This window comes from Carya illinoinensis, chromosome 2, assembly GCF_018687715.1.
Source record: "Carya illinoinensis cultivar Pawnee chromosome 2, C.illinoinensisPawnee_v1, whole genome shotgun sequence".
NCBI classification, from domain to species: domain Eukaryota; kingdom Viridiplantae; phylum Streptophyta; class Magnoliopsida; order Fagales; family Juglandaceae; genus Carya; species Carya illinoinensis.
Window position 1 is genome coordinate 29,323,456 of NC_056753.1, and position 27,051 is coordinate 29,350,506.

Genomic DNA, 27,051 nt, shown 5'->3' on the forward strand with positions numbered 1-27,051 from the left:
AACTGGAACTTAATTATTGGATAAAAAGACAAGTAAATTACAAAAGAATACATGCATGGAGCTTGAAGGAAACCACTTGCTGTAAAAATATCTATAGGCAGATATATACTTAAATCTGGTTAAAAAGAAAAGAAAAGTTGGGATTGATTTTGGTGGGTGGGATATTTTGGGAGACGTTTGAGCTTCTAAGGTACAAAAGCTAACTCCGTCGCTTTCCATTACCTAAAAAATGTGTTTTGACTTTTAACTTTGAGCCGATCTTGTGCAGCTTCTTCCATATTTTGGCCAACTTTAGGACTAGTTCTCAAAACAAAGAGTCTCACGTGACCCTTTGAAATCGACATATATACTGTTTAAGTAATTAGATTTACAATATAATTTATTACGTCAAATTAGTTACATTAATTTATAAATTTATTTTTATAAATTCATTTTATGATTAAAGCATTTTTCTTAAGGACTTAAGGATGGATCAAACACTCCAAATGGGATGAATCTATAATTTGTCAGTTGAGATTTAAATTTTAAAATTAAATTATATCACGTCTGTATACTTATAGCATATAGTGTAATTACTTTTAAATATAATTATTTAGTGAATATGGACACCTTATTCTTGGTGACTGATGCTTTAGCCGCTGCATGACATGACTGTAATAACTGGGATCGTTGGGAAGGAAGGGTGTCTTCCATTCCGTTCATCCAGTTTGGAAGAGAAATGGGTATATATTAATAAAAATTTTATGTGCAGTTATTTTTAAATATATTTTATTAAGGTAATTAATTGTATTATTTTTTTAATATAAAATAAATATGAATTCTGCCACATCAGTGGATTACCTAAATTTGTCCGAAAATTGATATTTTAATCAATTGTCTATAATTATTTTGTTTTTTATTTTTTATTTTTGAGATAACGAGATTATTTGGAGATGTATTGCGTTTGTATCGATCATTACAAGTCGCAAACACAACATGGAAATTAAGAAAACTCAAAAAACATTGTTGAAACACGAACATCAAAATACCAGCCCATGAAAGGTGGACTGGTCCTAAATTCTGAAGCCCAATGAAGCTGTTAGGGCTAATCAGCCGACCCAAATTTCATAGGTTACGCTCTAACAACCACAATAGCTCTCAAGTTACCAAGGTCTCACCTTCCAGCGTCCCAGCGTCATTCGACTTGCAGTTCATCTCTGTCGCTCCGTCGGCGTAGCATTTCTATGGTTTTGGCTTTGGGAGAAGATTTGCAGTTAAGCTGAGGAGTACGTTTTCGTTTAGTTGATGATCAATACTTTGTTAGGGAAAGAAAATGTCTTCTTTGGGAACTTCGAAGGGAATACTTGAGATCGCCAAGTTCGGGATCTATGTGACCGTTCCCATCGTTCTTATGTATGCCTTCGCTAACAATACTAAGAACATTCAGAAATTCATGGGAAATGTAAGCCCCTACTCTCGCTCCATCTGTATTAATTTCTTCTTTTTTATTTTTTTATTTTTATTTTATTATTATTATCTATTTTCTGGGTCAGATTTTGTTTTGTGTCAATTCACTTGTGTTTAGTTTATGACTCTTTCATGTGTTTTGGGAGTTGTTATAATCTTTGATTATAGAGTATTATTAGGGATTTGTGATAGATGGTGCTGTTTGTGTTTTGAAACCAGCAATTTCTGTTTATATATTATTTTACATGCAGTTTTTGTGGGTGGGTGCGTGTGTGTCAGTGTGGGTATATGTGTAATACAGACGTAGCGTGGAAACGAGCATATTCAACTAGCACGGCAGCTTGTATCATAGAAATGTTTTTGCATAATTTGCTAATAAGCTTTGGTTTAATATCAATGGAAAGATAGATAATCGTTTTCCGCAACACTTCTGGGAGAGATTGTAGGGTTATCCGATTGAGCTATTGAGCTTATTATGTTCTTTTATTTTCCAATTAAGGGTTGTTTTCGATCTCAAATTTAAGAACATCAATAATCAACATCTTGACTATTGAGGTGCTAGAGTAGATTGCATTACCTCAACTGTGCCTTAAGATGGGGGCCAATGGGTTGGAATTTGATTAAGTGAGTCCTCATGCCGCTGGAATTTCATATTCAGGTTGTTTGGAACCATTTCATTTCATTATACCTACTAGTACATGAACTGATCCTATGGGTATTAGTCTTTTGTCCTTTTTATTTTTATTTTTTGATAAGTAGTCTTTTTTTCTTAGTTTATTATGTTATGTTTTATATCTACCCTTCCTTTTGGAGGGTTTGGGCTGTTGGGGTGGGATGTTTATCTTGATCTAGTGCTAGTGGTCTAAATTATTGTTACGTGTTTTTGGTGTGAAGCGTTCTTATATAGTGTATCCCCCTGAGGGACCAAGGCCTCCGTCACCAGAGGAGCTAAGGGAGATGGCCCGTGAACTAGCCCGCAAGAACAAAAACCATTGAATGTTCTTTGGGTTTGTAAGTGACTATTGTAGCTTTCAGTTGTATTTACGGATGCCTCTGAAGAATCAAGATTCATGTAACATCCAGGAAGGAAAGTCATGAGGCTCATTTTGACAGCTTGAATGACTTGTTTTGTATGATTAATGCTCATAAATCACGTTTATATATTTCTTTTGGCTTGGAAGGTGCATATTTTCACCATTGGCTCTGCTAAGGGACTTAGTGGAAGGCTTATTGAATAATGAAATCATGTTTGTGTATACTTGTGTACAATTCAAGTTGAAAAAAGTGCTATCAAAGTTACATCATTGCCATCTTTGTTCGCAGAATGTAGTGCTCCAGTATGCCCTGTGCACCAACAGAACACATAAATAAACAATAATCTGTCCGGAATCCACCATTGAAATCTACATGTGCTAAATATCTATGTAATTTTATCACAATTTCATATTGAAAATGAAATATGGAGCTTTTGATACTAGCTTGTAGTTGCTGACCCGGGATCGACTTGGCCAGGAAGATAGCTGTGGAGCTTTATAAACACAGGCCTTAGGCAACACAAAGTTCATATTTGCAATCCTTTTAACTAGTAAAATTCTTGAGAGTGAGAAGGTAGTCAGGAGTTTACTTAGTTCTGCTGGGAATCTGAAATACATTTTGATGCGGTGTTCGGTTTTCTCATATGCAGTTATTAGCTCAAATAAGAGCTGGTTTTGGTGTCAAGTGAAATCACTCTAATGTATCATTTTCTAAAATTTAAAAAATACGCAATTCAAATGATTTCATTATTACAAACTATCTTATTACTATTTATCTAATTTTAATATCATCTAATTCTTCAAACATTCCCTTAATAGATAAGTGTAGGGCCGCAAATGAACAGAGCCGCTTGTGAACAATTCGAGATCGATTCGTATAAATTCGACTCGGACTCGGTTTATTTAATAAATGAGTTGTTCGTGAACATTAATATTGGTTCGAATATTAAACGAGCAAAACTCGTATAAACTCGACTCGATTCGGTTTAGGCTCGTGAATATATTCGTATAAACTCGATTCAACTCGTTTTGAGCTCGTCACAGTACTCGTAATATTTATACATATATATATTTACATATATACTTACATGTATTCTTTTATTATATATATTTTATACTTATACATATATTATTTTTTATACTTTATTTATATGTTAAGTAATATATATATAAAATAATATATGTTGTTAGTTTAAGTTTATGTACAAGTAACATGTTTTAGTATTTTATAATAATAATGTATTATTGTAATTAAATGTTTATAAAAATAAATAACTCTAATTGATTGCGACACTTTCTTAACTAATCATATTTTGATTATTTGGTTATATTTAATATTATATTAAGGATAATTGAATACTTTAATATTAAATTAATAGTTTTATTATGTAATTTTTTACATGACTTTAATGTATTAGGCATTCTTGATGCCATATGCATTTTTATTTATTTCACTATTAGTAGTGACTAGTAGTGAAATTTTTTAATTTTTAATTTTTTTTTCTTAGTGATTAAAAATAATAAAAAAATACTTGACAAAAATAAAAATTTTAATTACATTATAGTTTATAATTCATGACTCTATAGAAAAATAAAATAGTACAATCTCAAATATATTAGAATATATTTCCTTTTCCTTTTAGACTGTTTAGTGCCTAGCGGGTTTAGTTTGTTTATTTCCCTTATTTTGAATTTTGGTTATTTGCACGGCACCGTTCTCCAACAGCTCCTTGGGGGGACATTTACGGCTTGAGAAGATGGATAGCCGTCGAGCTTCTCAGAAGTCAGACTGCAAAGCGAGAAAGCGTGCCATCTACAGACTTGAAATGTTCCAGACTTGCACGGTTCCAAACTCCAGTTCCTCAGCTCATCAAGCAAGCACGGTTCCAGTTCCATTTCCAGTTCCTCTGTTTCTTCGGTAGTTTTTGGATTGGTAAGAGGTACTGTTCTATTTTAAGATGAAGGCTGAAGCTAACACAAATATCTCTGTGTGATAGTGCTCTGTTTTAAGATGAAGCTAACACGTAGGATGCTCTGTTTGGATTTCCTCTTTTCCCTTTATATTTCTTTTCATCAATCTGATTTCCAGTGAAACATATCTAGGGAAAACAAAAGCAGAGGGTTTTGAAGCAGTGGATTCATCTTCTTTTGTAGATTGAGTGATCTTCTTCTTATTCTTTTCATCATCAACCAGAGCCAAAGCCAAGAGTCAAATCGTCTTAGAGGTAGAGCTTTTCTGATGGTAGCTGTTGGGCTTTGAAGAAGTAGAGCTTTTCTTGTGGGGGCTACTGAGCTGCATACTTCACAGGTTTGAGAATGGCATAAGGAAATTTTTATTTTTTAACTCATCCATTGTTATGCGTTGGCAAATTAAGAAGGTTCATAGATGTTTGATCTTTCTTAAGTTAACAAATTTTTATTTTGTTTTAAGATTCTTAAGTTAGTATTTGATAATTCTTATAGCTTTACCTTTTCTATAATGATAAAACATTTGGATTTGCTTCTACTGCTGTGAAGTTGGAGGGCAGATTTGGAACATTGGCTTGAGCGAAGTGTCAAGCGAAGGTCGGCCGACACATTCTATCTTAGTTCGCTCTAGCGCAGTGTCGAGCGCTCAACTCTGCCTGAATTTGCTCGAGCGAGTGTCGAGCGTTCAACGCTTGCTCAAGCGAACTCAGGCAGAGTTGAACGCTCGACACACACTCGACACTGAACTCGAGTGAACTCAGGAAGAGTTGAACGCTCGCTCGAGCGCCCTGTTGAGTGAGGGTCGAGCGAAGACATCTGTTTTTATTTTTATTTTTATGTTTTTACTCTAGCTATTTGTAGCTACATTTTCTTCTTAAAAAAATATTAATATGCAATATTTGTGTCTAACATTGCCACTACTTGTCTAAAATTTTTTGTTTAGACATGTCTGAACAAGTACTAACTATTGAATGCTCATCTGCAAGTCCACTGGTAGAGATTGAAGTTGATAGTATTACTGGTAGAGAAGAATTTAATGCTATAGAGTGTGATAGTAATGATGGGAATAATGAAGTTGATGGTATTATTAATGGAGAAGAAAACCCAAGTGCCCCTATAGATCCCCAAAAATATGCATATCAAAGGAAGCCTAGGAAGAAAACTTCTGCAGTTTGGAAAGATTTTAAAATAGTGGAGAAGAATGGTGTCAAGAAAGCTGAGTGTAACTTTTGCAAAGATCTCTTGTCCATTTCTTCATCAGGTTCTACAACTCACTTTCATAGGCACTTGACTAGTTGTCTTCCACACATAGCTGCTTCTAAGAGGCAAAAGGTTTTGACTATTGATATGAAGGGTTCTGAATGTGTAAATGTTATAAAAAATTTCGCATATGATATGAAAAAGGTAAGAGAACTAGCTTCTCACATGATACTTTATCACGAGTATCATTTTTCCATGATGGAACATGTGGTGTTTAATAAATTTATGAGAGCTAATACTCCTTGTTGACAAAAAATAAGTAGTATTACAGCTAGAAATGATTGTTAATCCACTTATGAGATTGAGAAAAAGAAGTTGAAGACAATATTGAGAAGTGTGAATAAAGTCAATATAACAACCGATATGTGGACTTCAGGTCAAAAGATCTCATATATGGTTATTACCTGTCATTTTGTTGATCCTAATTGGCATTTAAAAAAAAGAGTCTTAAATTTTTGTAATGTCCCACCACCACACAACGGGGTTATTATTGCTGATGTTCTTCAAAAGTGTTTCACTGGTTGGAAAATTGAGAACAAAGTATCTACAATAACAGTGGACAATGCTAGATATAATGATGTAGTTTTAAAGGTTCTCAAAGATGTTTTTAGTTTGAAAAAGAAGTTATCTATCGGGGGGCAGCTTTTTCATGTGCGTTGTTGCGCACATATAACAAATTTATTGGTCAAAGATGGACTAAGTGAGATTGGTGAAATTGTCGATTGTGTTCGAGAAGGGGTGAAGTACTTGGTTGCATCAGAAGCTCGTATCAAGCAGTTTAGTGATATTGCAAAACAATTGCAATTACCAAGCAAGAAACTTTTTTTGGATATTCCTACCAGATGGAATAGCACTTATCTAATGCTAGCTGCAGCCTTAGAGTTTAGAGAAGTCTTTCCGAGATATGGAGATAGAGATCAAGGCTTTAATTATGTTCCAAGTGTTGAGGATTGAACCAAAGTGGAAAATTTCTGTCAAATTTTGGCAGTTTTTAATGAGGTTACAAACATTATCTCAGGAACTGAGTATCCAACTGCTAACTTATTCCTTCCTGAGGTATGGAGAATAAAAGAGGTGTTGAACAAGAAGTCTCTTGACCTAAATGATTACATACAAGCAATGGTTGTAAAGATGAATACAAAATTTGATAAATATTGGGGGGAATGTAATTTGCTTATGGCAGTGGCTGCTGTTTTGGATCCAAAGTTCAACATGATGCTAGTTCAATTCTGTTTTCCAGTAATTTATTCAAAACCTGAAGCCACTAGAAACATAGACACCATCTTGAGAATCTTATATGAATTGTATGATGAATATGCTGAAGATTATAATTTAGCTAATGTGGAGTCGAGTGGACATGAAAATGCTCGAGACATAGGTTCTTCTTGTAGTGGCTCTATCAATGTTGTGGGGAAGAATGTGATAAGTGGCAAGTCTATATTTGAATCATTCGTTAGAAGGAATGATACCATTCGTCCAGTGAAATCTGATTTGGATGTTTATTTAGAGGAAGGTGTCTATATTTGTAGTGAGGATTCAGATTTACATTTTGATGCCTTGGAGTGGTGGAAGGTTAATGATCTAAAATACTGCGTTTTATCTAAGATGGCACGTGATATTTTGTCAATTCCAATTACTACAGTGGCTTCAGAATCTACATTTAGTGCTGGTGGTAGAGTAATTGATCCTTATCGCGCATCAATATCTGTTGAAACAGTAGAAATGTTATTATGTGGAGTTGACTGGGTTCGGATACTTCATAGTTTGGAAAAATCATCGAATGTAAGTATAATTTTATTTAATGATTTTTTATTGTCATCTATAACTTGTCTTAACTTATTGAGAACTTGTCTTAACTAATTTTTTTTTTCAATTTCTAGAGAGAAGAACCAACTTATGAGGAGATTTTACTGCCTTGATGGGAATCAAGTGACAAGTTGTATATTTTTGCCTTTTTGGTATAATGCTATTTATTTTTGAATTGTTATTTTGTTTTATCATGTTGTTAACTATATCGTGTGTGCTTTGCATTATAGGTTGATGGTGATTGGCATTTGGCTAGTTTTTAATCTCTTTTTCTTTTTGTGAATTGATCTACTATAAATACTATAAGGAACAATGATAGAACATGTTATTTAAGACAAAAGTTGTAATTATTTTTGTGGATTAAGCTTATTGACTCATTGGAGGTTGGAGGCTTGAAGTTGTCCAACTAGACAAGGTTGGGAATTTGGGATTTTTTGGAAGCTTGGATCTAGGTGATTTCATTAATTAAATATCTGACTTACTTGAATTGCAGCCCTAGTTTTTTGTAAAAGTATAATTGTGTTGAATGGAGAAATATGGATAATTATAAGAATGTATTTTGTAGTGTTTCTTTTTGTACTTGGTGATCAAAGAAATGGAATTTATTATTTGATAGAGATTTGTAAACAAATGTAAGTGGGCTTATTTTTTGATATTTCATCCAATTTTTAGTCAGATTTCTGAATATGTGCCATGGAGGCTTTGATATTGTTCTATCAATCTACTAATTTATTTGTAATAATTTTTTGTTTATTAGTATTTGTCAAGCTCTAAAGCTACTAAGAACTAAGTCATTGAATTGTGTTATATTTGTAATGAGCATTATTTGTAAGTTTGTAAGCTTTTGAAGCTATTTAGTTTATTCTTTTAGTAAATTTGCTGGAAATTGTAACTGTAATTAGTGATTTATCATTTGAAATTATAATTTATTATTTTTATAAGTTTGCTAGATTTTGTAATTGTAATTAGTGATCTACCATTTGAAATTATAATTTATTGTGATACCATATCTTATATGTTGGAATTATTATTTTACCTATTTGTAAGTTTTAATTATATTGTGGTAAGTGATGAATCATTGATTTATGTCTAATAACCATTAAGAACTTAATTTAATATATATTATCATAATTCTAGTTAAAGTTGATTAAGAGAAATAATCTCATTTCTACTTCAGCCAACAAAAATAAAAAATAAAAAATTATGGGTCTGATTTAAATCGAGCTCGAGTCGAGCTAGTCGAGCTTGTATAAACTCGAGTATTTTTTGTACTCGAGTTCGAGTCGAGTTCGATCAGAATTTACATTAGACGAGTCGAGCTCGATCAGAAATTCTCAATCTTTTTCGAGCTCGAGTCGAGTTCGAGTAGATATATATGCTAAACGAGCTCTTAACTTCCTATTTAAATTCGACTCGATTCGGTTCGTTTACAATCCTAGACAAGTGCATTCGCATTGACATTGCCATGTGCGAGGGAAATCTAAAAAATTCCCTCTATAAAATGGTTAAAATGAAGTAAAAGCGGCTGGGATCGGCTTTAGGCATTTTTAGCTACAGTGGTTCAACATATGTTGAATTACGGAAGCTTGGTCATTTAATATTTTATTGTCTTTTCTCTCACCACATACAATTTCATTTCCCTCGATTTCATTTCTCACATTTTCTCTTACATTTTGTTTTGAGTTTTATTACATACAAGTACAGTTGTGCATTAATCTGTGTGTCAATACTGATTTATTCATACTTAAGATTTAAATTAACATTGTTTTCAATAAAATCAACTTTTTGACCAATCACATCATATTAATGTACAGATTAGTGCACAATTATGCTTGCAACTATATTTTTCCTTTTGTTTTTCCTTTCCCACAACCTACTCTACTCAGCTCTCCAGGAAAAGCACAAAGCATATATTAAACCTAGGATATTGATCATCTTTTATCAGTTTACTAATTCATGGGAAATAAATAAAAAATGAAAATGAAAATTATAATTTATAAAAGAGTATTAAATTATAAAAATAAAAATAAAAAAAGTAGTAATCAAGTTATCTAATTTTACGCACATTATGAAAGAGTATTAAACTCTTCATAAAATGATCTTTTACTACTATTATGAGAACAAGAAAATCATCTTGTTGTAGATTATGAAAATATTAGAAAATATATAAAAATAATAATATTTTATTATTATAGATAACGAAATAATTCAATACGAGTAAAAAGCTAAAAAATATTTATTGTCAAACTTCATTTAAAACCTTGCCAAATCGAAAGAAGATGCTCTCAAAATTGACTCGATTATTGTAATCTCTAATCCTTAAATAATTTTTTTTTACAATAATTAATAAGAAGTGGGCGACTTGTGTGAATTTATTATTAAAATAAAGAATACTTTAATTACAAGTAAATAACATAAAAATAAAAGTATAAATTGATATAATTTAATGTGATATATCATATTATAAAATTATTTTTATTATAAAATAAATTTTAAAAAATCATATTAATTATTTTGTTTTGTGTAATTCTTTTTATATCTTTATCAATTAAAAACTATATATTTTTTTAAATGTTCTTTTGTAATTTTATTTCTTACCCATTGACCCCGAGGCAGCAGGTGGAGGCTGGAGCTCTGCCACGAAATACCGTTCAAATCAACTGTCACTGTCAGAACCGGTCCAAAAGGAAGACAAGCAAAACCATTTTCCCGGAAAAATCCACGACACCAGCTTGGAGAAAAGCTTGAATTCGATTAGTTGTGTTCCCTCCGCATTAAAGTCTCCCGGAAATATTCACGCTCTTTCTTCTTTTTTTCACACCATGTGCTATAAATACCATACGATGAGATCATATTTTGTCTCGAAATTTCCCTGGAAGAACCTTGACTTAATATCCAAGTCGTCACTTTCCGTACGTAACCATATCTGTTTTATACTGAGGTCGGCAGCCATCGATATTGCCAATGCTTGAGTTCCAGAGTGCTGAGATTTTCTCACTCGTATTTTGACTTTTATTCTTTCTTTCTTTTTTTTTTTTTCCTTTTGCTTTCGTATGGTTCTTGTTTCGAAGGAATTAAAGATAAGACTGTAAGTATGCCCTTTTATTTTGTTTTCCTTGCATGTTTGTTTGTTGTTGTGTTTGGTGGTGTTGGGGGGGTTGGGGGTGAGATTATGTTGTTTTGCTTGGATAACTTATATTTCTTCTGTACTTTATAGAACCTTTCTCATAAGCCAAACAGAGGAATTATGGTTTTCCTTGTAGCTATTTTTTATTTGAAATTTTGAAGGCCTATTTATGTCAACCAGTTGAAGTCGCTAAGTCATGCATTCCTCGGGCTTGAATTTCGAAAGCTTAGGATTTTTATTTGTCTTAATGTAGTTTTGGTTTTTATTTTTCAACTTTGTTACTGTAACGTTATTGGAAAATTATAATTGGGTTGATGTGAATGCTTTTACCCCTAAAGTTTCCATGAAATAAATTTGTGGGGGTCAATATCCAAGTTGCTGGTACATGAATTTGTTTGTTTAGATATGCAACGTGTGAGAGATCAATAACTTTTTCTTCCCCATTGACAAAGCTCTGAATTTATAAGTTGCAGTTTATTTATTTGTATATGTTTCTTTAGATTGGCGTCTGTTGTTAAATTGATATTCCCTTGCTTTTCTTTCCTCTCCCACCCCTCCCTTCCCCTCTTTTCTGGGTTGAAGGCTTATTCGAGGAGTTTTTTTTTTACTAATGAATAGGTAAAGATGGAAATGGTTTAGATACTCAGAAAGAGGAATGTCACGGTGGAAATAGCTGGAGGGTGAGGGTATAGACCGTGGTTGTCTGATCTTCAATATCTAGATCACGGAAGCAACTAACTTTCTATGGTTGTGATGGAAGATCCGGCATAGAGGTCAATATAATGTCTTTGGAGCTCATACCTATAGGGACCATCTTGACTGTGCTAACGAATCAGGTCTTTAAAACAGCTCAAGCGGCAAAGGATGTTCTTTTCGAGAAGGAGAGTTTCAAGGTCCTATCAAAGCACTTGTTTGAAATTGAACCAGTCTTAAAGGAATTGCAGAGTCGAGAATTAAATGATTCTCAAGCTGCGAGGCTCGCCCTGGAGTCTCTTGAATCAGGTGTTAAAAAGGCTAATAATTTGGTTGAGAAGTATAAAAATTGTGCTCGATTCTACTTGCTGATCAGGTGCCGGTACATTGTCAAGGAGGTACAAGAAGTCACAAGGGATATTGGAAAGTCTTTGGCTGCACTGTCGCTTGCAAATACTGAAGTTCTTTCACAGATATCAGATCAGGTGCTTAAGTTACAGAATGAGATGCAAAGAGTGGAACTTGAGGCTTCGCATTCTCAGCTCCAAATTGTTGACAAATTAAACCAAGGTATTAGAGACCAGAAACGTGACCAGGGTTTTGCAAATGACATGCTTGAAGAAATTGCAAGGGCAGTTGGGGTGGCCGTGGAGCCCTCTGAGATAAGCAAAGAGCTAGCAAGCTTCAGAAGGGAAAAAGAAGAAGCTGCCAACCGGAAAGAAAGAGCCGAAGTTTTCTTTTTGGAGCAGGTTATTGAGCTTCTCTCTCGAGCTGATGCTGCAAGGGACTATGAAGAAGTCAAGAAGCAGTATCGCCAAAGACGTCAGGTCATAGAACGATATGATGATAGGGAAGAATATATCCCCCCACTTAATTCTTTTCTTTGTTGTATTTGTAGATCTGTGATGACTGATCCTGTCAGCCTTTGCACTGGTACAACATGTGAGCGAGATGCCATCATAGCTTGGTTAGACAGTGGCAAGAGAACGGATCCTGAAACAGGTGAGGTTCTCGAAGATGTTTCTCTAAGGTCTAACCTTCTACTGAGACAATCAATAGAAGAGTGGCGAGAACTTAATTACTGCCTCAATATACGATCTTCCGAAGCAAAGCTGTCGTCGGATGTAGACTCATCTGTGGAAGAGGCACTGAGTCAGATGCAATATCTTCTGGGAGAAAGTTCTATTAACAAGGACTGGGTTTCCATTGGAGGGCTTACTGATAGGGTAATCAATATCCTCGGAAGGTCCCACAACAGAGATGTGAAGAGAAAGATTTTGATTACCTTGAAAGATATTGTAGAAGGGCATGCAAGAAACAAGGTAAGAAGCTTCCATAAGCCTTCTAAATTGAAAAGGAATTTTTTTAGTGAAAAAAGAAGAGGGAAAAGATGTATTGCATGTTGAACAAAATAGCAGGGCCCTTAAGAACTAAGAAGAATTGCACTGAAAAATATGGTTAGATTTTACATACTCAATGTTTAACCAATCACTCTCGTGAATGAATTTCCTTTTTCTGGTTTTGATGGGAGCGTGCACTCCTATTATCTCAAATATAGATGAATCCTATTTCATATCATAAAATATCAGATACCTTAACAACATATATTTGAATTTCTCAATTGTTTCATGATTTAAAGTAAACAAAAAAATCAAGAAAATGAAAAACTAAAATGCTTCACAGTTTCTAAATTGAAAAGTTGAATCAAATTCATAGGAGAAAGTCTTCGATTCCGGGGGATGGGATCACATTATTCCTTGCTTAGGGCGTGATTCAAGCATCTCAAAGGCCGCAGTTGAATTGCTTTATGAGTTGTTGCAAGAGAGATCTGGCTGGAACGTATCTGTCTGCAGGAAACTCTCTCAGCAATGCAGTGCAATTATTTTTCTTGTCACCCTGTTGAAGGGTCTTCAGAGGGAGTCCGCACAGACTGCCGAAAAAATCTTGATGAAGCTATTTGAGATAGATGAGGAGAATATTTCTCGTGCTGCCAAAGCTGGCTGGTATAAACCACTTATTGATCGCATAGTTCAAGGTATGCGGATATAATTCCTTTAGGCTTAGGTATACCATGTTTTCATTTGGTTACATGAGAAATAAAATATGAAAATTTTGCAATTTTATTTTTGTGATTCATACTTGTGAAGATTCTATCGGTACTGTCATATAAATGAATGATAGAGAATGTGTCATCAGATAAATCAGCATATCTCCACATAATGCTCGCAATATTGTTTCATGATATGCATGACATTTGGTGGTAACCAACCAGTGTTCTAGTCTGAAGCCATGACCATAAATTCTGGTAACCATAAGCAGCACCATTTCATTATTCTGATGAATGATTAAGAAGGCACAATACAAGTTGATATGTATTGTAGATTGATTTTAATCCTTTGGGTATCCAGATATGCCCCTTTTCATCTTATTCTCTCTGTATGTTCAACACTAAAGCTGCAATGCCCGATTATCTAGAATCCTTAGAATCATCAACAACAGTCATATTATTTAATCATTCTGAAAATTTTTAGGGCCCCGATCTTCAAGGATGTCAATGGTAAGAACAATTGTTAATACAGAATTGACTGATTCGAATCTGAGGCTCCTTGGCGCGGAAGGGGTTATACCTCCTCTGCTTGAGATGACATCTGGAAATCTTGAGTCAAAAGAATTATCCTTATCAGCCCTGGTTAAACTATCAGGTTGCCATGCCAATAAAGAGCTCTTTGCTGCTGCTGGTGGAGTTCCACTTGTTTGGAAACTAATGTTTGATCCCCATGTGCTCACAGTTATTGTTGTGAAATGCTCTGAAATCCTTGAGAAACTTACTTCTGAAGATGATGGAATTAAATTCTTTGTTGATGAAGGAGGGGCGCAACTTGAGTTAGAGCTTATCATCACTGATTTGTTAGCTTTGCAGCAGAAAGCTAACTCGGCTCACAATTTCCGAAGGCCAGCCTTGCGTACCCTGCTAGGAATTTGCAAGTTTGAAGCAGGGTTGGTTAAGAAAGCAGTTCTCACTGCTGATGCTGTATCCCTAGTACTTCCGCTTCTTGATGACTCCGACTCTGAAATTCGGGAGATTGCTATCAATTTACTCTTCCTTTTCTCTCAGCATGAGCCACAAGGAGTTGTGGAATACCTTCTCAAGCCAAGGAGGCTAGAGGCCTTGGTGGGGTTTCTGGAGAATGAGGATAAGGGTGATGTACAGATGGCTGCCGCTGGTTTATTAGCAAACCTACCAAAATCAGAAGGACCACTCACCATGAAGTTAATTGAATTGGATGGAATTGATGCTATTCTAAAAATTCTACGAACTGGGACTATCGAAGCAAAAGAAAATGCTCTAAGTGCACTCTTCAGGTTCTCAGATCCCACAAATATTAAGTCGCAGCGTATTTTGGTTGAAAGAGGAGCATACCCTTTGCTTGTAAACTTTCTCAGGGCTGGTTCTCTAACAGCAAAGGCAAGAGCAGCAGCACTCATTGGTACTCTTTCCATGAGCAGTCCGAAGCTCACTGTTGTCAAATCAAGTAGTTGCTGGTGCTTCCGGCCATCAGGTAATCCTTTATGCCCAGCACATGGTGGTATCTGTAGTGTGACTGATACATTCTGTCTGTTGGAGGCAAAGGCTTTGCCTGACTTGGTAAAGCTCTTAAGTGAAGAGGAACATGCAACTGCTTATGAAGCAATCCAGACACTTTCTACTTTGATTCTGGATGGCTCTCCTCAGAGAGGGGCCAATGTCTTACATAAGGCTGATGCCATAAAACCTATATTGGAGACTTTGACGTGGGGAATGAATTCTCTAAAGGAGGAGGCTTTGGGACTCTTGGAGAACGTTTTTGTGCAAAAAGAAATGGTGGAATGCTATGGATCAACTGCTAGAGGACTTCTTGTTGGTCTGACTGCAGGTAGGAAGGTTCATGAGGATGACCATCTCGGTAGGAAGGCTGCGAAAGTCTTGACCCTCCTGGAACGCTATTCAAGATCATCAACATCTTTCCCTCCAGGACTATAGGGGTGAAATTTTGGCTACTGGGTCAATTTAGAGTTACTTCTTTTTTGTGTTTCACCATTCGCTTTTCTGAGTGATTGGGAAGTCAGTAATTAAAGGCTCACTCCCAGGGCTTCAATGTTTTATTCGGTTCATTTATGGAGGCCTTGAACTTTTATCTAGTCATGTTTTATGTAACTCCCACCAGTTGTAAAGAGGAATGGTTTCTAGTCTATACTCTAACATACATGATTATGTATTCAGATACTTGCATAATCTCCAGCCTAAGCCTTCAGAAGATTAATGTTATGAACATGAAGATTAAACTATGTATTCGATAATCTACATATGATTCTTTTGTGGTTTTATTCTGACCATATCAATATTCAGCTTGGAAGTGGGATTTCAGATTATACACACACTGCCTTGAGAAAAAGCATCACAGGATCGTTTTAGGAGAAACTAGCCCTATGCTTTCATATCATTTTATAATCAGATCGTGAGCTTAAAACCAAATTTAGATGCTTATTTAAACTTCCTTTATTTTTCCAATATGTGGTTTGGATAGTGAGTTGAGATAAGATAGAGTTGAAATTAAAGTTTAAAAAAATATTATTTTTTAATATTATTATTATTTTGAGATTAAAAAAATTGAATTATTTATTATATTTTGTATAGAACTTTGTAATGATTATATGAGATGAGTTAAGATCAACTCTGAATCTGAACAGGTAAAGCTTTTGTCGAGAGCCTGATTAATTTATACTTGTCGGATTATCCCCAAACTAATACATAATGTTAAACATCACGGATGAAAATTAAAAAATAAAATTTCTCCTGAAACCCAAAATATAGATTTTTAAGAATACATAATTTTCTAGTTTAAAAATTTTTTAAAATTAAAAATTTGAAGCAGAAGCCAAGTTTCGATATCCACATAAAATTGTGCAACGGCTCCCCTGCATTCCTGCATTCTCTTGTCGTCGATTAGAGTGTTCATCGTAGTTAGATATTTAGATAATGCGTGCGTATATGTGATGCTGAACAACTTTTATGAGTAATTATACCTACTTTTATGCGTATATGTGATTGAACTTTTATGATCCAATAGTCAATTAGATTGTTGATATCCTGATGGCCAGGGCCATTCCTCTTAAAAGTTTAGGCCATAGAAATGAATAAATAAAAGAACTTTTCCGCCAACATTAGATACAGTAATAGACCGTGAAAGCTACGTTTATTTTGAGAGTAATTATTTTATTTTCGAGTCACACACTATCTACATAACTTAGATAGTAATATCTAATTTATAAAATTAATTTTTTTAAAATCAAATCATATTATATAAACATTTTATTACGAGTGCTATGATGATCGATGTCGCCTTATAAATTGAATTTTTAGAAGAGAAAGACTGTTTGATAGGCTGAGTACGTAGTTTTCCCTGGATAGCTGGGTTGGTACGTACCTAATCCCCATGAATATTGAGAGAATGATCATCATTTTCCGTATGGTTCGGTGCAACGTTTAGCGAACTAATTAATTGTCGTTCTAAGCAAGCAGATGAAAAAGGGTACTGTTGGGTTTCAATAGTAGTCATGGGAGCTCTCATGCATCTTTAATATCGATCTCCATGGAAGGTTTGAGTACGTAAGATCTGATTTTGTTAACCCTTTTTACTTGCAGTGTTCAAGGTTTAATTATGAGAGCTAGAGGATTTCGAAGGTTTTATAATTTCAGAAAATTAAAATTTGATTATGTTTTAAAAGATGCAATTCCTATTTAAAAAAAGGAAGAAGTAATGAGTTCAAATAGGTTGGTACGCAATTTAAGATTCTAAGTAGGTAGATAGGTTTGTTCGGAATAATCCATTACAAACAGTAATCTCTGAAGCGTGGGTTGGAAGTTGTGTACTTACTGTTATCCATTGAATAATAAGATGACAGTAGTATTATTAAATATGTCACCTCATATATGTTTATATATATATGTATATATATTTAATGATTAAGAATGATTAATTTTTTTTAATTATATTAGTGTGTGTATATTTAGTAGTCATCCTAATATTATTATATTGAATATATAGATTCAGGGGATTGCGATACTAATCCCCAAGATAACCTATATGATCTTCCATCCAATCATTATTTGACTTGAATCAAAAGAAATATGTTCACTCAACATCTATTTAGGCTTGAATTTGGATTGAATTAAAATTAATTTAATTTAATTTAATTTTAAATTGAGTCTGACATCTAAATACTTAATTCTAAAATTACTAAACTCATTTTAATTCAAAACAGTCTCTTTACATATGAGATTCACAATCTTTTTCAATACAACAATTTTTTACACGCGGGATCTATAATTTTTTTTTAAATTTTCATAAATACATATAAATTCATCTTAACATTTAAACACATCTAAACATATCTTAAGTAGGCTTTACAAAACTTATTCCACTATTTTAACTCATTACTATTTATAAAAAATATAACTCATCTTAATTCAGATCAACATTCAAATGGGGTCTTAATATAAAAAACTGATGAGGTGTAGCACGTGAAAAGTCATCGAAAATGTCATTTGGTCTTTTTGTTTTTGTTTTTTTTTTTAATTTTTCTTGTATTTTTTTAATTTTCTTAAATATATTTTTTAAAAGAATTCATAACATGATTTAAAAAATATTTATTTAATCATTAAATAAATAATAATAATTAAAACCTATTATCTAGACACAGCATTATTTTATTTTATATATATATATATATGTATCCCTCATCATGCATCAATCAATAAAGAAATATTTTGTTCACAAGATAATCTTATAACCGTAAATTTATAAGGTGAAATTGATATATTTAGTGTGTTAAATTGTAAAATAGATAAGACGTATTAGTTTAAGTTTTACCAATGAAATACATTTGTAGATCTAGTTTTTCTCAAAAGATGATGGACGATATAGTTGCCAAGACCATGTGATTAATAACTACGTAGTTATTTAGAGTAGAGCGGTCCACTTGAAGCCGGGGCAAAATGTATGCTTGCAATACAGCAATTTATTTATTTATTTTTCTCTTTTCATTTCTTTTCTTTCTTTCAACGAAAAGGAGAGACGCAAGCGATTAGCTCATCTTCTCTATAATAATTCCTTCCCGCTTTGGCGCTCAATACAGTGAATTGGGGTTAGGTAAATATATATATATAGAGAGAGAGAGAGAGAGAGAGAGAGAGAGAGAGAGAGAGAGAGAGAGAGATTAAACGTAAAAGATGCAGCAATCTCTTGTTTTGATTCTTTTCCAAAGGTAGTTGAGATCTTGTGCTCGTACTCTCTCTTGGCTTATATATATTATTTATCAAAGGACAATAGGAAAGAAAATAAATCAAGGAAGGACATGCTAAAACCCCTTAAACTTCCCATAATGGTGGGGTACTTTTACACTAAAACGAAAACATAAATTAAAAAAAAAAAAAAAAAGGTTAAGGATCCCCTTTTAAGATGTACATGATCAATATTGTGACTGAGAGGAGAAAAAAAAGATGTTCATCTAATTTATAAATTTATTTTTATAAAAAAATTCTATGATGTAGATAAAAAATATATAAATCTATGACCCTTTAATTATAAATTTATTTTAAATAAATAACATTGTAAAATCGGGAATTCAAATCAAAGAAATAATTTGAATGTTTCTAATTATAAATGAAACTATCGCATTAGTTGGTTGTAAATTAATGAGTTATAACTTATAAAATAATATGAACGTACATCATTTCATTATTCTTATAACTTTCTAATGCTCTATTTATAATTAACATTACGTTGACTAACAAAAACTGGCCAAATCTAACTTTGGAACCAACCATAAGAGGAGGCCTAGGGACATACCGACGTGTACGTACGTGTGGATCGAACGACGTTGTTACCTTAAATTCGAGGGCACGTAATATAATATTGTCTTCATGTTTTGGGTTGAATTCTTACTGTTGGCCTCCAATCTGGTTCTGTTCTATTTGGTAGAAATAAAAGGGCATAGGAATTAGGATCGATCGAGACATTAAGGGAGTAGGTAGCCGGCTAGACAGGTTTAGAATGGCTGGTTAAAGTTGGCCTGTAGGGAATGCATGCATCCAAGAATTAATGAAGTTCCCAATTACTTGCTATTTATATATAAGCCAGGATTCAGGAATCCAAATCCAACCATGCATGTTGTCTGGACAGACAGACATTCAGCAACGTCACAACATGAATCAAGATAATTATTATATTATTAGCACACAATTCTTTCACGAATATATAATATATAATATATAATATTAATACATGATGTCAACGTGACAGTTTAAATTTCAATTATTATTTTTTTCATTAATCACTCGTATACGTGAGATGTCATCATTGTCATGAGTAGTACTGATCATGATGCATCCGTATTACAGTAATAATTGAGAAATGCACGTGGTTATATTTTTGCATGCGGTACTGATCGAGCAAACGCCAGCATGACCTATGCATATACGTACCGCGTACATGCATAGTATGTATAATATTTTAAGGAGAATACGTAGAGCACGTACGTACGTACAGCTAGCTGCCGAAGGAGATTAATATGATTAGCTAGTGAATACCTGTGCATGCGTACGTACGTGGTGCTCTATCTAATTAATAATATATATGATCCAACGCTAACTTCCCCAACTTGCTAAGAAATTGGTGAGAATTTGGTTGGAAGTTTTAAGCATTTAAGAGACTGGGATGGATTGTACATACCCTTTAATAATTTGTTGAATAAACTATTCAAACTTCAAACTTTCAAAAAAAAAAAAAACTATTCAAACTTGAAGGCATTAATACATATATATAGAGAGAGAGACGGAGAGTGTATGCATGACCTCGAGAGAGAGAGAGAGAGAGTGTGTGTGTGTATGTATGGAGGTCAAAGTTGGGAGGGCAACAAATTAACTCAGTTCACACCTGTCAATAGTCCCATATACGACATAACCAGGCCAGCCACTTGCTGTTCACTGCACGTTAGCTATATTTCAGAAATGCCATGCATGAGTCTCTGCTTCATACGCAGTAATACCTCCAATCAATTGGCCTTATATATATATATATATATATATATATAGGTTATCTAAAATTACCCAAATGGCAAATGGCAGATGACTATAAATGAGTGGGACCATGAGCTCCTTCCTTCCAACTGTCCTCGGCCATGGATGGCCTACTTTTTCTACTTTTCTAAGTTTTCTTCCTTTCTTTCCCCTTTGATGATCAATCTGAATCCACTAAACGACAAATCGACAAAATTTATTTGTTAATACTTAATAGGGTTATGATCTGTCAAAAGGGGTGATGCCACAAAGTGACAAAACTATATATATTTGCATACGCTATGATCGATGGATCGATGTAGCTAATTCTTTTGTGTGATATTGTTTGAAAAGTTTGGACTTTTAAGGAAACTAGCTAAAGCACAATTAGACGGATCGAGTATCTCTGGATCACACGGGGCATGCACCCCTTAAAGCCATCCCTTAACCAATTATAATTTACCAGCTTTCACAAAATTCAAGTTCAGAAAGGATCATGAGTCTCGTTTCGATCTATTAGTAATTAAAGCTAGGCCGGTGTTTTCTTATGTTAATTTGATTTATGTTCTGAATCTTGTGTTTCTAATTAATGAATTAACCATCAAATGGATCAGCTTCTGGTTTAAGGGTATTGTAATATATATGTCGATTTTGATGACAAATATTATTAACCCAATTTTCAAAGGAGATTATTAATTAGCTTTAATTAATTTAAATGAGATATTGAGAAGCAGACTCAAAAAGATCATCAGATCGTGAGGAGGGACATGAGGCATGAGGGAGGGAGCTCGAGGCAGCTGGCTGACTAGGATGAGTAAAATAGTAAGTTATTAGAGCAAAGGCAAGTTGGTAGGGAAACCAATTATTATGAATTAAATGAGAGATTGACCAATGATCCATGCATATACATTTCCAGGCATGCATCCACTGCTGCTATCATCAATGCCACTTCCGAACCGTCCTCCCTCCGCTATCTACTTGCATATAAATTTATGAGCAATACTATATACAGTCACTTTTACATATTCTCTACGCACTCCACTGATATGATTAGCTGGATTAATTTTTTTTTAATATCCAACCAATCATATCACTGGAGTGCACAAAAAAGATTACACATAAAATTTTTGTAAATTTATATGCGTTAATTGTGACATGAATGCATCATCACAATCGATCATGATCAGGCTGCAGCATGCATCTACCGCTCACAGATATATATATATATATATATATAGTTGCAAGCATCCCAATCAATAACCCAAAGACAGCTTGCATGACTGCCTCCATTTTTACCTTTAATTTGCAAGCTGGCCTACTCCAGCTTATACGCGGAGAAAGAGGAGTTAAGACACCCCTGATCGATGATCATCTACTGATCAGTACAAGCACAGATCACAAAGGCAGGCTGCAGTTTTATACAGATCGACAAGCTGCACGCAGTCATGTGGATATATACATATGATAGACACACACACGCATATATATATATATATATATATAAGTTCATTAACTTGACCGTATAAGGTCACATATATGTATGTCTGTATATATATAACACATACGCGGTAAGGTATGCCATTGGTTTTCCGATTATGAGTTGAGACAGAGTTTAAACTTTTCCCAAACATTATTAAACAGATCGAAAGTATTATGGTTTGCCTGATCATATTGTACATATATACGTACGACATTAACATAGCTGAAAACTAGCTTGGGCTAGTAAATAATATTAGGATAGGGGGAGGTTCATGGTTTCATTAATATGTCAAAAATAATGAGTCATGCAATTCATAAGTAGATCATCTGTAAGTGCGTGAAGTCGGGGGCAACCCTCTAAAAAAGGCGTAGTATCCCATTTAAGAAAAAATACACTACAGAAATAATGAATATTTGTTAGGAATTATTTGCAATGAAAATGATTATTTTTGACGAGAATATATTCATTTTAATAGAGAATAGTCATTTTGATAGAAAATAATTGGTAGCAAATAAATAAATTTTTTATAGTAATATGAGTGTTATATTGGAAATTAAAATATAAAATGATGTAAATAGTTTGGTAAGTATGAATTTGATGAGGTGGTATATTTGGATCCATGCATTCTGATGGCCTGTATAATGATTTTTATATGATCATCAAGAAAAAAAAGGAATTAATGATAGTTTAGGAACATATATGCTTTGAGAGTATAAAAAGTGGTTTTATTTATTTATTATTGAAACTTGAATATTGAATTATAGGATAAAATAGGTTGAGCTACGTATGTATATATATACACACATATATATGGTCCATTAGCAAGGGCGCCTCATTCAATATGATCTGACACGTACCACCACAACACGTACAGCAAGGCGATATACAGAGTGAAATGTGGGGTTTACGCTCGGATTGGTTAGATAAAATTAAAAAATTCATCTCATCTCGTCTTATTTTAATTTATTATTATAATTTTTTTAAATTTTTATAAAAATATAATAAATAATTTTATTTTTTTAAATTTTAATATAAAATTAATATTATAAAATTATATTATAATAATATTTCTTTTATTATTATTTAAAATATTTTATCTCACCTATACAACCAAACGGAAGTAAGGATGACAAGAGATCAGTAATTACATGGTAGCTCAGATGTTCACTGTTTCCACGGAACCCATACTCTTAAATATTTCTTCTTGACCTGGTTGGCATATTCAATGCCCCTTCGGCTTAAAGATCAAAAGTTCGTTGGGGTGGTTGCACTTAGCATCCTCTCTCTCTCTCTCTCTCCAATTCCTTTAAATTTTGCTCCCCCCCCCAACTTCGCAGGGCATTGCTTTTTGCAAAATCTTGGCCCCGCCTCTGATCACATGCATATTATATAGTTCAGCATTATTCTTTAAATTTCATTGTATTTCTGGGTTTGGGTTTCGCTTTTCATATCATTCAAATTCTTCAGCCCTGACTCCTTTTGTTCTCGTCTCTTTCCCCTGTTTTCCCTTCTATTTTATGCCCATTAATTTTCTTTTGTCCGAAAGCTTTATCCCAAGAGCTTTATTTTGATCAAGATCAACTACCATGGCGGATGAGAGGAAACCAAACAAGGAAACTGAATCGGTTTCGGTTCAAGCTCCGGTGGAAAGGAAAAACAAGCTTCCTAACTTTCTCTTATCCGTTAGACTCAAGTATGTGAAGCTCGGGTACCACTACCTAATCTCCAACGCCATGTATCTCTTGCTTGTGCCGCTGCTGGGCATAGCTTCGGCTCATCTCTCAACCTTCACTGTCGAAGAATTCTTCCATTTATGGCAGAACTTAAAGTTCCATTTTGTGTCGGTGACTGTCTGCTCATGTCTGATGGTTTTCTTCGCCACCCTCTACTTTACGAGCCGTCCCAGAAAAGTTTACCTTGTAAACTTCGCGTGTTACAAGCCGGAACAGGAGCGAATGTGCACTAGGGAGATTTTCATGGAAAGATCTACTCTAACAGGGAGTTTTTCAGAGGAAAACTTGGCCTTCCAAAAAAAGATTTTGGAGAGGTCGGGGCTGGGACAGAAGACCTACTTGCCGGAGGCAGTATTGAGAGTCCCGCCCAATCCCTGCATGGCGGAGGCAAGGAAGGAGGCCGAGACCGTGATGTTCGGAGCCATTGACGAGCTTTTGGGAAAGACGGGAGTGAGGGCTAAGGATATAGGGATTCTTGTGGTGAATTGTAGCTTGTTTAATCCAACTCCGTCGCTGTCCGCCATGATTGTGAATCACTACAATCTCAGAGGGAACATTTTGAGCTATAATCTGGGTGGTATGGGTTGCAGTGCTGGGCTTCTTTCTATAGACCTTGCTAAACAGCTGCTACAGGTCAGTAATTACTCTCTATTTTTGTCATTTTCATTTTGTTAATTATCATTAATTCTTTACATTATTTCTAGGCTATGAGTCTATGACATATACCTAATTAATGTTTAATATTGGATTTAACCAAAAAAAAAAAAAAAGTTATCAGGGCTAATTCATGATCATGGATGTGCAAAATCTGGGATTCTGTAAAACTTCAATAATATCATCTAGGATATATAATTTTTTTGATAGGTTATATTGAGATATATAATATAGAGTCCTGCTTTGTCTATGTCCGCCGAGAATCCTCATCCGAACGTGTAATTTTTTTTTTCTTTATTTTTTGTACTTTTTTCTTACATTTTTTAAATCTCTTAAATATTTTAAAAAATTATAAAATTATTAAAAAAATAATTTCTTAATAATTAAATAAAAAAATACAATCGGTGTCCACTTTCACTATTCTTGATAGGAATAGTGTTTTCCTATTATAGATGGTATTGAGTAATGGCTTGGGGCCTATACGTATTTATCTGGCGGCTGGCCAGCTGGTTGTGGGAGTGCATGGCATGTTTAAAGATGTTAGTTCCCAACATATTAATTAGCCGAATAATTCTACTTGTAATTTTCACACACTATATACATCATTTTTTAAAAAAAAAAAAATCCAATAATAAAGATGCGGTATATGAATAATAAGTAAAAATATTTAATTAATTTAATAAGAATAAAATAAAATTAATAAAATAATAAAATATATATATAAATTATGTAATGTAAAATGAGGAGTAATATCCCTCTGATCAGCATCCTCCAACCTCCTCCAATCAATGTGCATGTCGAGTTACCGTCACATTAATTCCCATTTACGAAACCAGTACTGGGTCCCAAGAAGCATTATTATTCATCCTATTTCCTATATATCTATATATATATACAAAAATTCTTTGCAGTCATTTTTATGAATTTTTTTATGTACTCATATGATTGATTGTGTATTAAAAAAAAATTAATCCAACCAATCATATTAGTGGAGTGCACAAAAAATACACAAAAATAACTATATGTAACATTACTCATATATATATATATATATATATATATATATATATATATATATATATATATATATATATATATATATATATATATATATATATATATATATATATATACTCTTAGGTAGCTAAGACATTTCATATTTCACTATACACGTTTCTTCTTAATAAATGCTTAAATAATATCCATCTCCAATAGTGTTGCACGTGCTACTTTATTAAATATATCTGAATAGCTGCAGGAACTTTTTGGAATTGCTCGTGATCAATAATCAACGATCTCTACCAAACAATATTTATATATAGAAATTTTTTTGTCATCCTCACATTTTATATATCATATTTATTTTTTTTATTTTTTTTTAAATAAATATATAATATATAGATGATAAATAGAATAATTTAATTAATTTAATAAGAATAAAATAAAATAAAAAATAATATTTTAATATATAAAATATGTAATGTGAAATAATGTGTAACATTCCTCATTTATATATATATATATAGGGTGGATCGATTTGCTCTAATTAATTAGCTTTATAATTTTATTATAAATTCTTATTCTAAACCCTGATCTCCCTTTTCAACTTACTAGGTGCACCCCAACTCTTATGCCCTAGTAGTGAGCATGGAGAACATCACTCTCAACTGGTACTTTGGCAATGACCGGTCGATGCTCGTCTCCAATTGCCTTTTCCGCATGGGCGGCGCGGCCATCCTTCTATCCAACCGATCGTCTGATCGCCGCCGCTCAAAGTACCAACTCGTCCACACGGTACGCACCCACAAGGGTTCAGATGACAAGTGTTACAATTGTGTCTTACAAAGAGAGGATGAAACCAAAAGAATTGGTGTGTCACTCTCGAAAGATCTAATGGCAGTTGCCGGAGAAGCCCTCAAAACCAACATCACCACACTTGGGCCTTTGGTCCTTCCCATGTCCGAACAACTGCTATTTTTTGCAACTTTGGTGGGAAGAAAAATTCTTAAAATGAAACTTAAGCCCTATATTCCAGATTTTAAGCTCGCTTTCGAGCACTTCTGCATTCATGCCGGAGGGAGAGCAGTGCTAGACGAGCTAGAAAAGAACCTTGAGCTCACTGACTGGCATATGGAGCCATCGAGAATGACTCTTAATAGGTTTGGGAACACTTCTAGCAGTTCTTTGTGGTATGAGTTGGCTTACTCTGAGGCTAAGGGTAGGATCAGGAAGGGTGATCGGACATGGCAGATTGCTTTCGGTTCGGGATTTAAATGTAACAGTGCTGTATGGCGTGCATTGAAGACCATTGATCCGGCTAAGGAGAAGAGTCCTTGGATGGATGAGATTCATGAGTTCCCAGTTCATGTTCCGAAAGTGGAATCCATTAATATTGTTTCGAGAAATTAAATATTGAAAGTGGCAATGCATCCATTGTTCTGAAACTTGAAGCTGGTTTCATTATTGGGATCGAGGAATTTGGGTCTATTAATAATTCCCCAAAGGCAACACCTCACTTCATTTTCTTTTCTATTTTTATGTTGGACTGATTTTTTTCCCCTTTTTGGTCTGATTGTCTTGGATGATCATATGTGATTTATGGTACTTGAAATCAATCCCCTGCACCATCAATTTCTTGTTTTTCATGCATGCCTCGTTGAAATATCCAAGTCTTTAATCCTTTTTTTTTTTTTTTTCTTTTCTTCTCCTTTTTTGTTTTGACCAACAAGGGAACTACTAACGCTTTCAGAAAG

At 33.9% G+C, this 27,051-nt stretch overlaps 3 protein-coding genes across 7 annotated transcripts; all 3 read left to right on the forward strand.

Annotated features, from left to right (window-relative positions):
* Positions 1-1,118: 1,118 nt before the first annotated feature.
* Positions 1,119-2,702, forward strand: LOC122300734. The gene is made up of 2 exons (XM_043111604.1): positions 1,119-1,441; positions 2,341-2,702. Exons 1-2 carry the CDS (start codon positions 1,313-1,315, stop codon positions 2,440-2,442), a joined length of 231 nt encoding a protein of 76 aa, XP_042967538.1. The 5' UTR covers positions 1,119-1,312; the 3' UTR covers positions 2,443-2,702.
* Positions 2,703-10,201: 7,499 nt separating this feature from the next.
* On the forward strand, positions 10,202-15,697 carry LOC122300735 (U-box domain-containing protein 44-like). 5 transcript variants are annotated; one of them, XM_043111607.1, is made up of 4 exons: positions 10,202-10,426; positions 11,260-12,656; positions 13,051-13,369; positions 13,866-15,697. In XM_043111607.1, the coding sequence occupies exons 2-4, from the start codon at positions 11,424-11,426 to the stop codon at positions 15,353-15,355; spliced, it is 3,042 nt and encodes a 1,013-aa protein (XP_042967541.1). In that variant the 5' UTR covers positions 10,202-10,426; positions 11,260-11,423; the 3' UTR covers positions 15,356-15,697. The 5 variants fall into 5 exon arrangements, with proteins under 5 accessions (XP_042967541.1, XP_042967539.1, XP_042967543.1 ...); XM_043111605.1 differs by lacking the exon at positions 10,202-10,426 and adding an exon at positions 10,462-10,602; XM_043111609.1 differs by lacking the exon at positions 10,202-10,426 and adding an exon at positions 10,462-10,602 and having other exon boundaries at positions 14,124-15,697.
* Positions 15,698-23,194: 7,497 nt separating this feature from the next.
* LOC122300736 (3-ketoacyl-CoA synthase 11-like) lies at positions 23,195-26,941 on the forward strand. Its single transcript, XM_043111610.1, has 2 exons — positions 23,195-24,277; positions 25,913-26,941. The coding sequence occupies exons 1-2, from the start codon at positions 23,498-23,500 to the stop codon at positions 26,705-26,707; spliced, it is 1,575 nt and encodes a 524-aa protein (XP_042967544.1). The 5' UTR covers positions 23,195-23,497; the 3' UTR covers positions 26,708-26,941.
* Positions 26,942-27,051: the final 110 nt, after the last annotated feature.

What these genes read in the sequence shown, in the direction of transcription:
- LOC122300734 (XM_043111604.1), top strand. Translation starts at nt 1,313, where the DNA reads ATGTCTTCTTTGGGAACTTCGAAGGGAATACTTGAGATCGCCAAGTTC. An exon ending in TTCAGAAATTCATGGGAAAT is followed by an intron (nt 1,442 to 2,340) that starts GTAAGCCCCTAC and finishes TTTGGTGTGAAG; the next exon opens with CGTTCTTATATAGTGTATCC.
- LOC122300735 (XM_043111607.1), top strand. Translation starts at nt 11,424, where the DNA reads ATGTCTTTGGAGCTCATACCTATAGGGACCATCTTGACTGTGCTAACG. An exon ending in AAGGGCATGCAAGAAACAAG is followed by an intron (nt 12,657 to 13,050) that starts GTAAGAAGCTTC and finishes TCAAATTCATAG; the next exon opens with GAGAAAGTCTTCGATTCCGG. An exon ending in TATTGATCGCATAGTTCAAG is followed by an intron (nt 13,370 to 13,865) that starts GTATGCGGATAT and finishes GAAAATTTTTAG; the next exon opens with GGCCCCGATCTTCAAGGATG.
- LOC122300736 (XM_043111610.1), top strand. Translation starts at nt 23,498, where the DNA reads ATGGCGGATGAGAGGAAACCAAACAAGGAAACTGAATCGGTTTCGGTT. An exon ending in TTGCTAAACAGCTGCTACAG is followed by an intron (nt 24,278 to 25,912) that starts GTCAGTAATTAC and finishes TCAACTTACTAG; the next exon opens with GTGCACCCCAACTCTTATGC.